Below are 13,316 nucleotides of genomic sequence, written 5' to 3'. Positions count from 1 at the left end.
TAAATGACAGAGGTAGTTTATGATGGTGGAGACTTCAACATGGAGTCACACAGGGTGGGTTACATGCGGTGGATTAGAAAAGAGAAGATCCTAGTTCTCAGTCTACTTCTATTCCCAGTTAGCGATGGGACCCTTTGGCATGTCACCTAACATCTCTGAGGTTCAGTTCCTTTATCTCTAAAGCAAATGAATGAAACTCTTAAAGTCCTTTTAGGCTCTCACGTAGAAAAAAGCAAGTCTTTCCACATAGGATGACATTTCTAACACTGGTTATAATTAAAAAATAAATTTTGAGATGCTGGACTAAACTAGCTAAAATTTGTAACTGTATCCTGAGGACAAAGTTAAAGGCATCTGGGAGCTAGCTGACTAATGTTCTAGGCCTGGCTTTCGTGCAATTGGCTACTTTGGGCAAATTTATGCATTTGTATAAGGATTAGGTTCGTTTTCTGTATTGTCAACTTAGCTAGGTCGTCCTTGAATTTTCTATCGGGAATAATATTGGTTATTCTCTTCGCTTTTTTCCAGCAAAATAACTCAAAGAAATAATCTGAGTCTCTCAACATATAGTTCTAGTTTCCAAAATATTACAGTGAGGAGTTTTGACAGGGTTGTACCAGAAGAAAGTAATACACTGGGGCATTTCATGTGAATTATTCCAAAAAAAAACCTGGCCCCATTATCAGGCTTTATGAAAACTAAACATAAATTTAAACCTTAGGTTATTATTTATCTCCTATAGACCTTCATTTATCTTCTATAGACCTATGTGTATCTTCTTAGACCTTCATCTGTTACGAGAAGGGAAAGAGAAGGGAAGAGTAAAGAACTGAAGTGAGCAGCCCACACCAATTAGACAAAATGGAAAACTAAGACAAATATCAACTACTTACACACTCACAACCACCATGACATGAGCTATGAGTTAACTACTACCGACGACGACTTTTAAACCGACCATTTATCTTTTCACTTTAAAATGTAAAGCACAAACATGAAAGGACTAGAAATACTTTATTTGATGGAGCTGTATGAACAGATGAGAGTTTAGTTAACAATTTTCGTGTGCTATTTTATTGTAACTTCAAGCAGATACACCATAACAACATTGTTAACATTGTTTACAGCATAATTGAGTTGTCTAATTACAAGGAGCTGTCATATTTTATTTTTTATCAAATAGTTTTCATGATGAGCATGAAAGAGACCATAATATAATGTAGAAAAGCACTCAGTGGAACAAGTAGTGCCACATTCAAAAGCATTCTTTTAGACATTTTTTTGTCATGTCCATATTAAGATATTTGTCAGTCTCCACGGTACATCTGTGAGGTATAAGGTTGTTTGTCCAGAAATCCTTATTTTACACACGGCAAAAATAAGCACAGAATGTTTAGCAAATTTTCCAAGGCCACATATTGTGTCAGGATAGCACTGGACAGAATTTATCTCTGATATTTTTCTTATATAGCCCAGTGCCTAACCCAGTGCCTTAGAAAGAGTCAATGCTCAACAGTCATTAAATGAAAAGAATGAATGGATAAACCATTCTTTTCTATGAAATTGAGAAAACCATCATATTTTCTCTCTATTCCTTTAGTCATTAAATTGGACAAGCTGGAGGAGTAGTTGAGCAATAAACTTCATTCACTGTCCTACCCACAAGTTTTCACTGTTACAAGAAGAGGCTTAATAAGATGGTATCATCTGATTGGTACTGAAGTTACATACTTCCAGGCAGCCCTCCATACGGAGTGGCATTAATCTTGGTTCATCATATCATTGGCTTTTGTGGTGTAAGTTAGGTCTACCAGCCAGTGGCCAAGACTAACTATTCACAAAAGTCACTGAAAATTCGTTATTAATAATTAATGTGTTACTGATGCACTAGCCTAATGATATTCCAGTGAAACAGTGTTCTATATCTTGGACCTAAAGGACTTAGTTGCAGTCCTTGAAAATAAATCACTTGGCTAGTATTGGCTCTGGCTCCTTTGGACTTTGCTGAAGATGATTAAAAAGCCAGAAAGAGTAATTCTATTTACTTCCTGAGTTAATGTGTCATAAGTTACATTGCTACTGTAAACATAACAGAGGTCACAGTCGCATGACATTTATTCATTTATTTATTTAGACTGTACCACGTGACATGCAGGATCTTAGTTCCCTGAGCAGGGATCAAATCTGTGCTCCCAGCAGTGGAAGTGTGGAATCCTAACCATTGTACTGCCAAGGAATTCCCTGGCATGACTTTTATTGTTGATAGAAAAATGTAGTTATAAAACATAGGTGTTTATATCACTGAGGGACAAAGGATGGCAAAAGTATAGTTATTTTCGCCAGTGATGCATCATCAAATAAGTTAAAGATTGTTATTCATTTTATTAGCTGCTGCTGCTGCTGCTAAGTCGCTTCAGTCGTGTCCGACTCTGTGCGACCCCGTAGACGGCAGCCCACCAGGCTCCCCTGTCCCTGGGATTCTCCAGGCAAGAACACTGGAGTAGGTTGCCATTTCCTTCTCCAATGCATGAAAGTGAAAAGTGAAAGTGAAGTTGCTCAGTCGTGTCCGACCCTCAGTGACCCCATGGACTGCACTGATAACTAATTACCTAAAAAACAAGTAAGATATCTCATGGCAAACTTAATGGTTAAAATGTGTTCCTTCCACTTTGATGACATTTATATATTTTTTTATTTTGAGCAATAAAGCCTATTTCACTCCATAGAATGATCCTATTAAAGTGAAATGAAAATCCTCTTGCATCTGTCACCCAAATTTGGTGACTGATCTAAAATTTCACCCAGGTGACATTTTACTAGGGCACAGTCTGGAGAAATCTGGCTAGTCTACATCTCATTTGCTTATATTTAAACAAATGATTCACCAGACTTGCCTAATTGGATGGAGTATTTCCACTGGAGTGAATTTCTTAATTGTAATTCAAGACAAATCTTAGGGATAAGATTCATCAAGCCTTTCCACTCCATCTTATCATGTCTAAAGTTCAGAGATATTCTGAGCTCTAAAAGAGCATTACAAGGAACTCAAAGCATTCTTTGGTGAAACTGTTACCCATTTTTAGAGAAGAGTCACAACTGAAATAGATATATATATACAGAAATAAAATTAAACTATTGAATATCAACATACTGGGTAAATTGAATTTAGACACCTACATGATGCAAAAGAGCAGCTTTTGTATAAGCTACTAAAGCCTTTAAACTTAAAGCATAGTCTGTGTTTTCACTTAAAAGTAAATATCTAACTGAAGCCAGAAATTTCATTTTGTAATTGTGTCAATTATGTTTAAAAGATCATTATTAAGTAAAATTTAAATCAGTTTGTGAACAACCTTAAAGTGACTGGAAATAGAAAAATATAAGCACCCACAGCCAGCAACAAACAAATGAGATTCTTGAGCGCCAGACCCTCCAACTTGTCTGCTTATCATTCAGTCCCTTTGCTCACCCTTTCTACACCAGGCAGAAGAGTAAAATATTTTCAAAGAAATCCCCTGGACTACATGATTTCAATTGCCTGTGTCACTGTAGACAAACAGAAGATCCTATTTTCAAAGTTCTAAAGCGATTTGCGAGGGCTGCGCATACGTGTCTTATTGTCGTTGCTTCTGTCCTGGAGAATTCGGTTGGCCAGGGCTCTCTCCATGGTGGTGCGCAGGAGTGACAGGAAACTGAAATCCATAGCCATTGTATCCATCCAAATAGACACACTGGAAGAAGCTGATGGGGGCTAAGAAAGAGAGCATGATGATTTATTTAAAAAAACAACTAGAATGTGATTAGGAACAGAGGTAAAGCATTGCGAGGCAGTCTAATTCAATGCATATGGGCATGGGTTCCACAGACAGTCTTGGCAACAGCCAGCATTCTGTCAACCAACCACAGACTTTTTGCAGCTGGCCAGGAAAGAGAATGATAATTGCAGCTTGCAGTATGTAGAATATGGGGCGGGGGAAGTTAGTTAAATCCACTTGAGTCTAAGGGCTTAGGAAGTAGAATAGAGCAAAGCGTGGGTAGAAAGAAGGGGGACAATAAGGGATTATTCTGATTTCATCACCCATGATGTCAGCTGACTTTCATCACTGACCTTTTTCACTGATGAAAATAGTTTGGAGAAATCTTGAATTTAGTTCTTCTTTCCTCTTTGTCTTATCTAGAAATGTTTTCTATTTTGTTTTAGCCTCAAAGAGGGGCAGTAACACAACCCTCGCCCCTGCACCCTCGCCAAGGTTGTGAGAGTCTAGGGTTAGGGGTTGGACAGGCTACAGAGAAGGAAAGCAGTAATGCTGGGCCTGCATGAAGCAGGAACGGCAGCGCCAGGAGTCAAAGGGGGAGAGACCATCAGAATCAGGCTACCTTCCAGCTGAGCTTTCTCATTCACAGGCACTGTTCTGACATATATTTTATTGATGCCAAATGGTATGAGTGAAAATATCATTGTAGCTGCACATTCTAGATCTTCTATAAAAGGCTCATGAATGTCAAACTATAGAACTGCTTCATGGAAAGATGAAAATATTGTTTTGCTACGGTAAATCCCCCAAGTGAACTGAAAATATTTGACACTTTTGTTTTTTACTAAAAAATGGAATTATTTTATCTATTTACTTCTTTTAAATTAAAATTTTTATTTTGAGATCATTGAAGAGTCACATGAAATTGTAAGAAATGATGCAGAGAGAGCCCATGTATCTGTCACCTAGTGTTCACCAATGGCAACATCTTTGAGAAATGAATGATACTATAATATCCCAACTGGAAAATTGACACCAATATAATCCACCTATCTTATGTTTTAATAATTATTTATGAAATAAGAGATTTTGAGTATTATGTGATACAGCCACAAATTGTTATAAGTAGGTGAACAATTGGGAAAGCATTGCTATATAAATCAAAAACATGCTTAGATCGACTTTATTGACTTTGCAACCATATCTGAAAGTATTAAGACTACTTATTTATTTCTTATTTCATACAACCCGATTATATGAAGGATTGTAATTTGCTATCCCTCATCTGTTGCAGCAGCCGCAGCATCTAAACAGTGCTTAAAACATAGTAGGCTCTTGATATTTTTTCAATGATTTACATATATTAATATAACAGGAAGTGTTTGCTATTATAGAGGTCATTTTTGTAATTTCCTTCAGAAATACATTTAAGAAAGATTGTGGAACCCAGAGAACATTATTGACTTTATTTCCTCAGATAAATGTCTATTTTTTATTTCAAAAGCCTTATGTGATGCAAACTTTGGTTATACTTATAAAAAATTCCTTCCTTTAGCCTGTGCAGCAATGACTTTTATGCATATGTGAATTCAAGATGTATTGCTCTACCATCTGAAGAAAAAATGTCTAATTTGGATGCGCTGGAATAATAAGAAAATAGGACATTGAATATTGATTGCATTATAAAATCAACGATCCCAAAGATTGACTATTAACAGCCTGCCATATATCGAGAAAAATTAAAAGGAACTTTGAATCTTAGAAGTGAGTTTCTCAGCAAGTGAATTGCTGAGACCTATTTCTACATTTTTTTTTTATTTTGAGGTAAAAAAATTTCAGCATATCACTTCAGCTGTCTTTTCATAAAGCAGACAGTAACACACAGGTAAACACAGATTCAGGTAGAGTATTCAGGATCAGAGCTGTGTAGAATGGTTTGCAATAAATGCCACTTCAGTCATGAGTTCGTAATTCCTCCAAATATGTGCCTCCTGACTAACATAATGTAAGTGACCTACTTTAATGTTATTCTTCATGTATGTGCTACAAATATTTTTCTTCTAATGCTGGTTTTCTTAAGAGAGTCTAAACTTTTAGTTTATATGTACCAGCTACAGAATGCCTTAGTGGTTTTAATCATATTTTTTTAAACTTACTTTTCTGCTTCTTTGTGGAAGATACATCTTCAGCTTCTTCTAGTGGATACAAAAATATGAAAATAATTACCTTGTACATTCATAGTTATTATACAAATATGTAGGGAAATGAAAAATGTCTTAAAAGGTGCACAATATGAAAGAAACAGGAGTTATTTGCCCTCCTTATAATAAACTCTAGGTTCTTATTCCGGTTCTGTTCAGTCTTTAACTACAAACTTTAGCAGGTTAAGAGCCAGTAATAGAAGAGGAAGCAATGAAAGAAAAGAATGGAAAATGCTGCAGGCAATTGTTCACATAGAAATGGGTCCTGACGCGTTGGATGTTAATGGAGGGCTGGCTTGACACTCATTCTTTTCTTTGAAGAGGTTTTTGATGCTCAGAGTTATAATTTGGTAAGGATGGACTCTTGCTATGAAACAAATGTTTTAATCAAAATAATTTTAAGCTTGTGAGAGACATGAGTTTTAGTGGTCATCCTTGTCGTGAAAGAATAGCATCTTTCTTTAGAAGGCTGGCATCCTGCACCCTTTCCTTCTCTCAGGTGGCTCAGGGACTCTCTTGCTGAAGTGATATGCACCATGTGCCTATCTAACGAAGGATAAATTACACTATTCATTTGAACCCCTTTTCCCAGGTTAGAAGTTCTTAACTGGTGTACACAGATAAACTTTCAAGAGTTTCTTGCAAACCTATGAAATGTTGAGATATGAACGTGTGTGTGTGTGTGTGTGTTTTGTCTGAAGTAGGTTTTAGATTTCATCAAATTCTAAATGCGTTCAAAAGACTTCCTTCTCAAAGTGTGATCCAGTAGTTCTAACATTACTTGGGAAACTGATATAAACACAGTTATTGGTCTCCAATATCAATTTATTTCATTTCTAAAAGATTTCCAAATGATTTGTATATAAAGTTGTTTGAGAAGTTATGTTCTAGAAGTAAAAAAAAAAATTAAGTTATTGTTCTTAATAATTGTTTTATAACCCCCCCCCCACATTTTAGTATTCAAAAATATCTTAAGTGTAAATCGTCTCATAAGAATCAAAAACCTATTCTCTTGTGTCATTTCCCAAAGTTCTGTTTTCCACACTGTTAATTAATTCCAGACACTGCCACAAAACTTGTATTTTGATGACAAGAGCACATCTTAGGCAAACTCTCATTGTCCATAGGCAAGTCTGAAAGTAGAATAGAAAATATCTATTGTATAACGAGCCAAACTAGGAAGGCAGGAAACCCTTCAGGAAAAAAAGAGCATTAAATTAAATTAGTTGAAAACCTTACAATACAGATGAATAAATTTAGTCCTGGAAATACTCGCCTAAGGTCATGGATCTGGTTGTAGCAAATTTTTCTGAGGTTTGACATCAGTCTTCCCTCCCCCTCTCTCTTCCTCCTTCCTTCCATCTTTTCTTTATGCTATTGTTGCTAATATAAGCAAGTTATCTCAATTTTCCTTAATAAATACATATCAATATCATATTTGAACATTTACGTGGTCCTCCTCTGTCAAACAACATTTGTGAAAGGATGATTTTGAAATATTTCTTTTATAATCTAATTGGCCTACAAATTATTTAATAAGTACTTGTAAATAAATCAGTATCCAGTTAGTCTTAAATATATAGAGATATACAGAGATATATAATATATACAGATGTATAATATATATGTATAGCATGCTATATATATATTCCAAATAATGTACAAAAGCAGTTTACAGATAAGTGTACCATCTAAACTTTGCTTAGGTAAAGTTGAGAACCAGAATAGTTAAATAAAACAGATAGAAAAAAATTTACAGATGAGAAATCTCATAGTGAACTGAAGATAACAATCTTACCTTTAGCCTTCTTTGAAGTTGGTACATCTTCAGAATCTTCTCCTAGAGAGTAAAGAAAGATGTATCAATTCATGACCTATTTCCCAAACAGGAGACACTGTATTTAGGGGTTTTTAAGAGATAGACGGTCTCAATCTATAAACTCCGCATCAAGTATCTCTATGAACAAGAACTTTATACCAAATAAAGCAACTTGCCTGTCTGGGACAGAGAGTGGGGAGGAAACAGATGCTGTGCCAGGCCTGTGGTCAGCAGGCCAACAGTCTGGTGGGGGCAAGCAGGACCTGCAGTGATCCTCCCAAACGTGCCTGTCCTCCTCTGACTCTTAAAACTGCCTCCCCAAACCGCAATCACTTTTGGAATTTAGGGAATTTTAAGTAGACAAATTTATACACATATGGCAGATCAAGAGGAAATACTTCATCCACATCTTTTGTTAGCGGACGTCTGATGATTGTAAAGACAATGAAATGGCATGAAAAGCTGAACAAAAGCTCAGACATAAACAATGACCCTTCAGGTGCATTACATACATTGCATGGTCTTTTGTGCAGTCTACTTAAAAGATACGCAGCGGAATAATGTGGCAGTAATTTTAAGTAGCAGATTATTCTAATACAATATAATTAAATGATCTTTGCATATTTATATCAATTTTTAGCACTTATAATGATTGGAAAGAGGGTCAATTTTATATTATTTATTCAGATTTTGCATATCAGCTATTCATAAGTAGTTAGAAAAGGGATAAATATGTTACTATGCAAGTTTTCTCTAGTAGGACAGAAATGTGACCTTTGGGAAGAGATATTACTATGTAAAAGAACAAAATGGGGGAAAACAAAACTACTAGCATTTTTTATGATGAATTATTGAAGTTTCAACCTAATTAGTTTTTAAAATATTTAAATATAGGTTTAACCCAGTTAAATATTGGATTAAGTGGCCTTAAACTGTCCTATCAACAATTATAAATAAAATAATGGTATAAATGATTAAATTATATTTTAAAGAAACATAATATTTAAAAAAATATCAGAATTCTTAGATGAATCAAATAATGATCATATTTGTGTAGTAAAAATCTGCTAATTTCTATGGAAGATGTTTACAAAATTAAAATGGTGCAAGGTCCTTGTACAAGAAAAATGTATATTATTTTTGTAGATAGTAGCACACTTAAAACCAAAGCACTTATTCTCTGGATCTATTTGTTACCCCCAGGGAAATAAATGTGGCTCGAATAAAAACCTTATCTTATTTTCTTTCCAAAAATCGGTATTCTGACCCAGAGTAAACTAACTGCAGGTGATAGAAACTGGCAAGAACTGAGTCACACGTCAACGGCTCAGGCTAACCAGATGGAGAACAGAGACAAAGATAAGCAGCAAGCCCTAGGGCAGTTGCCCTAGAGACACAATCTCTGTGTAAGTAACTTAAGAGTAACTGGAATTTACTGAAGGAGGATCAATTCATATGATTTTCATTGCTCAGAATACAAAAAAAAAAAAAAGAAAAACTGAGAAAGGCACTACAGCCCACTTACTCTTATAACTTGTGCCTTCACTGGGCAAGTGATGGCTTGGATGAAATATTCAATACTTGACTCTGAATGGGTACAGTCATTATTATAAAAGAAGTATCAAAATGTGCCAGGGAAATTTTAGGGAATGACTTGTTTTAATGGGAGGGGTCATCAGAAAATTATTTTATAAAGAAAGTCTAACTCGAAACAAGCTCTTTCATACAGAGGAGATTTTGACTAAAGGAGACAGTAAGCTTAAAGTGAAGGCTATCAGATGAAGAAAGACTAGATCCAGCAAAAGAAAGGCTATTCAGGACGCACAGCAAACATGGAGGCGGGCAGGAGAAAAGCTGGAAAAAGCTGGATAGGATTGTCATGTGCAAAGGTTTTATAGGTCAGGCTGAGTTGTCTCTACATAATGTCACAGCAAGTGGAAGTTGTTCAAGAGAAAAATAATATTTTAGATGTGTGCAGTAAAAATGACAAAACTAGAATATGTGAGAATGGATTCAGAGAAAGAGATAGGGAATGCATTTTCATAGCAACCCAGAAACCAGTGATCTCTGCAACTAGGAGTCACTAAAGGAGTTGAGAGTAAATGAGGCTTTGTATGTAGAGTTAAATGGAATTGAATACTTTGAGTGCAAGAGATGACTACAGAAAGCAGTAACGTCGTTTTTATTAAGATTGGAGAAAGACAGTGGTGCCATTCCCAGCAATGAGGAAAACCTAAGAAGCACTCATTAACTGAGAATCATGGAAAGTTAATTTTCCTAAGTTCAGTTGTGGTGTTGGCCAGTCATGAAGTTTCAATATCTAGAATGAAGCAAGCCAAGGAAGGCAAGATATCTGGAAAAGTTTAGAAGAGATATTCATTGTGTTAATGGGCAAAACTGGGAGGGTTGAGACATCACTTTTAATGATGGCAATAACGCATGTAAGAATTAAAGATTTTAAAATTAAAAAAATAAATAAATAAAAAATAAATTAAAAAAAAAAAAAGAGTTAATATTTCCTAACACTTAAACCATCTCCTGGTTCCTATTAAGTAATTTCATATGTGCTGGCATATTCAATCCCTACAGCACTTCTCTGCACAGATTCTCTTATTTAAAATCTCCTGTATAGACAGAGTAGAGACGGGTTAAGCACTGCCCAAGGGCATAAAATGAGTGACTGGCAGGGCTAGGACATGAACTCCCAACTGCCAGGGTCAGAGCTGCTTGAATGATTTATATTTAATTCACAAAGAACACACTGTAACCTGCCCTCCTTTGTTCTAAGCACGAATACTAACACATTTCACCTCCTCAGCAAATCTGTGAGAAGGTACTATTATCATTCCTGTTTTACAGAAGGGATCATTAAAGTCTAGAAGGTTCCAGAGCTAGGAAGTGGGAAAATCAGGATTCAGACTTCAGCAACCCACTCTGGTTTCCAGAGACTGTGCTGTTCACCACTAAGCAATCCTACCTCTCAAAACTGGCCTTCTAAACTCAGTCTTCTCTGATTCTAGAACATTATATTGCTGTTAGCATTATATTGTTTAACAAGTATCTGCCAGAAGGCTCAGACAGAGTCAATTCACACACGAGCCATGCACTTGTGCAGAGCAGAGATGAAACAGTGTTTATATTCCTCTGCTCTTTCAACAATCTGTTCTCCTTTGGTGTGGATGAACAGAAGAGTTACCTAGCTGTGTTTGGAAACAGTAGTGAAGAGTAAAAGGTAATACCTGTTTTGTTTGCCTAACCACTTCAGTTTAATCATACACCAAACAATGGAGAATAAAAATGTATTATTTTGACTTTCAAACTGAGGACTCCATCCTATACTTTCATAGAAACTGAATATTGCTTGGAGTTAAAGCCTCAAGATGTGATGAAGAACTGGTGGGAAGCTTTGTCCAGAAGTGTGGCTGTAAATGAAAGCAGAACAAAAGCACAAGAGCTTCAGGAACAGAAAGGGTAAAAGACATTTCATACAAGGGAATCATCGGAAGATGTTTGTCAGCAGGAGGAAGAGGATCTTTTAAAGTGAGAAATGAAAGTGCGGGATTGAGGGAGCAAGATCAGGGGAGACAAGAAAGGACAGAGTCAAGGAGGACATGGAGTGATAAATCTTGGCAGAAGCAAAGCTTCTTCACTTGAGCTTGAGAGGGTAGTGGTGGGTAAAAAAGTGAAAAGAAGAAAAGAGCTTGTATTTTGGAGAGAAGCAAAATGTTAAAGGATACACGTTGATGGCATATATTGTGTATTTTTGTTATTTTTACAGATAACATTTTTCTGTGTAGTGCCCAGTCTGCTCTGCATACTCTTAGCAAACAGGATAAATAAATAAAAACTACCTAAATAATGCATGTGTGTACCAGCAGTTACTGTTTATTTCTACTGGCAGTCTATTCTGATTTGTGTAGAGTTTCAAGAAATGCTCATAGGTAAGCATCTGGCATCCTGAAGCACAGACACAAAAGTAGCTTAGCATGGATTTTTGTATTCTTCTTCACTCCTCTCAGTTCACCTTATTCACAGCATCACCTTGTGCCTGCAGACTTATTGAAAGCTTCAAATTATCTTCTCAACTGATTTGCTAGATTATGTGTAAATAGCTTGACAGAATATTATATTCTAAGAGTTTATATTTTTTTCAAGACATCCTAAGAATCTACAGTAGTTCCAGGCAACAGTGGACGGCCAGTTTATTTTAGCTATCAGGTGTGAATAGCTACTTCTACACATGTTATTATTTTAAATGGTGGTGAGTTTTAAAGAAAATTAACTGCTACACTGAGCAATATCCACAGATTCCTGGAACTGACCACAGGGAGTAACAAAGTATGCAGAGACAGTTCACATTTGGAACCTGCACAGAGTGAAGCCAAGGGTATTCAATAAGCGTGTGCAATCCTTTCTGAGTGTCTATTCTGTCACTCTAAGGACAAGACATGACTGTCTTGAGGGCAATGTCAGAACAACTTAACATCACCAATAAATGAATGAGGCCACATTGTTGGTATCTGAAGACTAATAATGGACAGTGACAGACATTTTACCAACTATGCCTTCTACACTGACTTTCTCTGTGCTGTGCCATGCTAAGTCCCTTTTGTGTCTGACTCTTTGTGACCCCCTGGACTGTAGCCTGCCAGGCTCCTCTGTCCATGGGATTCTCCAGCCAAGAACACTGGAGTGGGTTGCTGTGCCCTCCTCCAGGGGATTTTCCCAACCTGGGGATGGAACCCACGTCTCCTACGTCTACTGCATTAGCAGGCAGGTTCTTTACCACTAGCACCACTTGGGAAGCCCTGGGAGTTTCTTTGGCGTCTATCAGAAGGAGGGATCAGAGGGAGTGAGCCCAGCAGCTAGTACCTATTTAGAAGGCTTCAGCCAAAAGTAACTGCTCCATTTTTTATTTTTTTTCCTCCTGGAACAAAATCTCCATGAATTTTATCACTCGTGTTCTAAAAAAGTGGATTGCTTTAAGTCCACATCAAAATAAGTGAGATTTTAAAATTATTATTTTACCTCATTTTTTCATCCATTTTGACACAAAAGGCTTATAAGAAAAGCCTGTCTCTAACTAGGGAAGTAACCTTTTATCATCATTATCACCATCATTATCATCATCATCCTCACAGACTGCAATTAATGATCACTTACTATGCACAAATCACTTGTGAGCTCTATTTTATCTTACTTAATCTTCCCAAAGTTTCAAAGAGGTAATTTTAATATCATTATTCACATTGAAAAAATAAGGCTACTGAGTACAAAGATGTTAAGCAATTTACCCAAACTTTTAAGTCAGGATGGGAATTCAGTCCATCTAAAGCCAGTTTCCCTGTTATCAGCCACAACCCTATGAGGATGTTCATATTTCTACCATGTATTCATTTCTAAATTGTTTTAAGAAACCCTACACTGATATTAGTATCCATTAAGAGTCCATTCCAGCAAACAATCTCTAACAATATTCCATTTCAGCAAGAGGCATCCAAGAAAAAAAGGAGTCAATAATTTTATCCTGAATTAAGTTTT

At 36.2% G+C, this 13,316-nt stretch overlaps 1 protein-coding gene across 50 annotated transcripts in view; it reads right to left on the bottom strand.

Moving 5' to 3' along the window:
• Positions 1-995: 995 nt before the first annotated feature.
• TRDN (triadin) overlaps positions 996-13,316 on the bottom strand; it is a 409,007-nt gene continuing 396,686 nt past the window's right edge. For 47 of the 50 annotated variants that reach the window (XM_069599059.1, XM_069599061.1, XM_069599065.1 and 44 more), the window contains 3 exons: positions 7,755-7,796; positions 5,912-5,950; positions 996-3,751 (listed from right to left, as the gene is read on the bottom strand). In XM_069599059.1, coding sequence (XP_069455160.1) covers positions 3,615-3,751; positions 5,912-5,950; positions 7,755-7,796 — 218 coding nt within the window. In that variant the 3' untranslated portion in view covers positions 996-3,614. The remainder of the gene's footprint in view (positions 3,752-5,911; positions 5,951-7,754; positions 7,797-13,316) is intronic. The other 3 variants (XM_069599060.1, XM_069599073.1, XM_069599070.1) reach the window with 2 other exon arrangements.

Source organism: Ovis canadensis, chromosome 8 (assembly GCF_042477335.2).
Source record: "Ovis canadensis isolate MfBH-ARS-UI-01 breed Bighorn chromosome 8, ARS-UI_OviCan_v2, whole genome shotgun sequence".
Taxonomy (NCBI): Eukaryota; Metazoa; Chordata; class Mammalia; order Artiodactyla; family Bovidae; genus Ovis; species Ovis canadensis.
The sequence above is the reverse complement of the archived record's forward strand: the minus strand, read 5'-3'. Positions and strand labels throughout refer to the sequence as shown.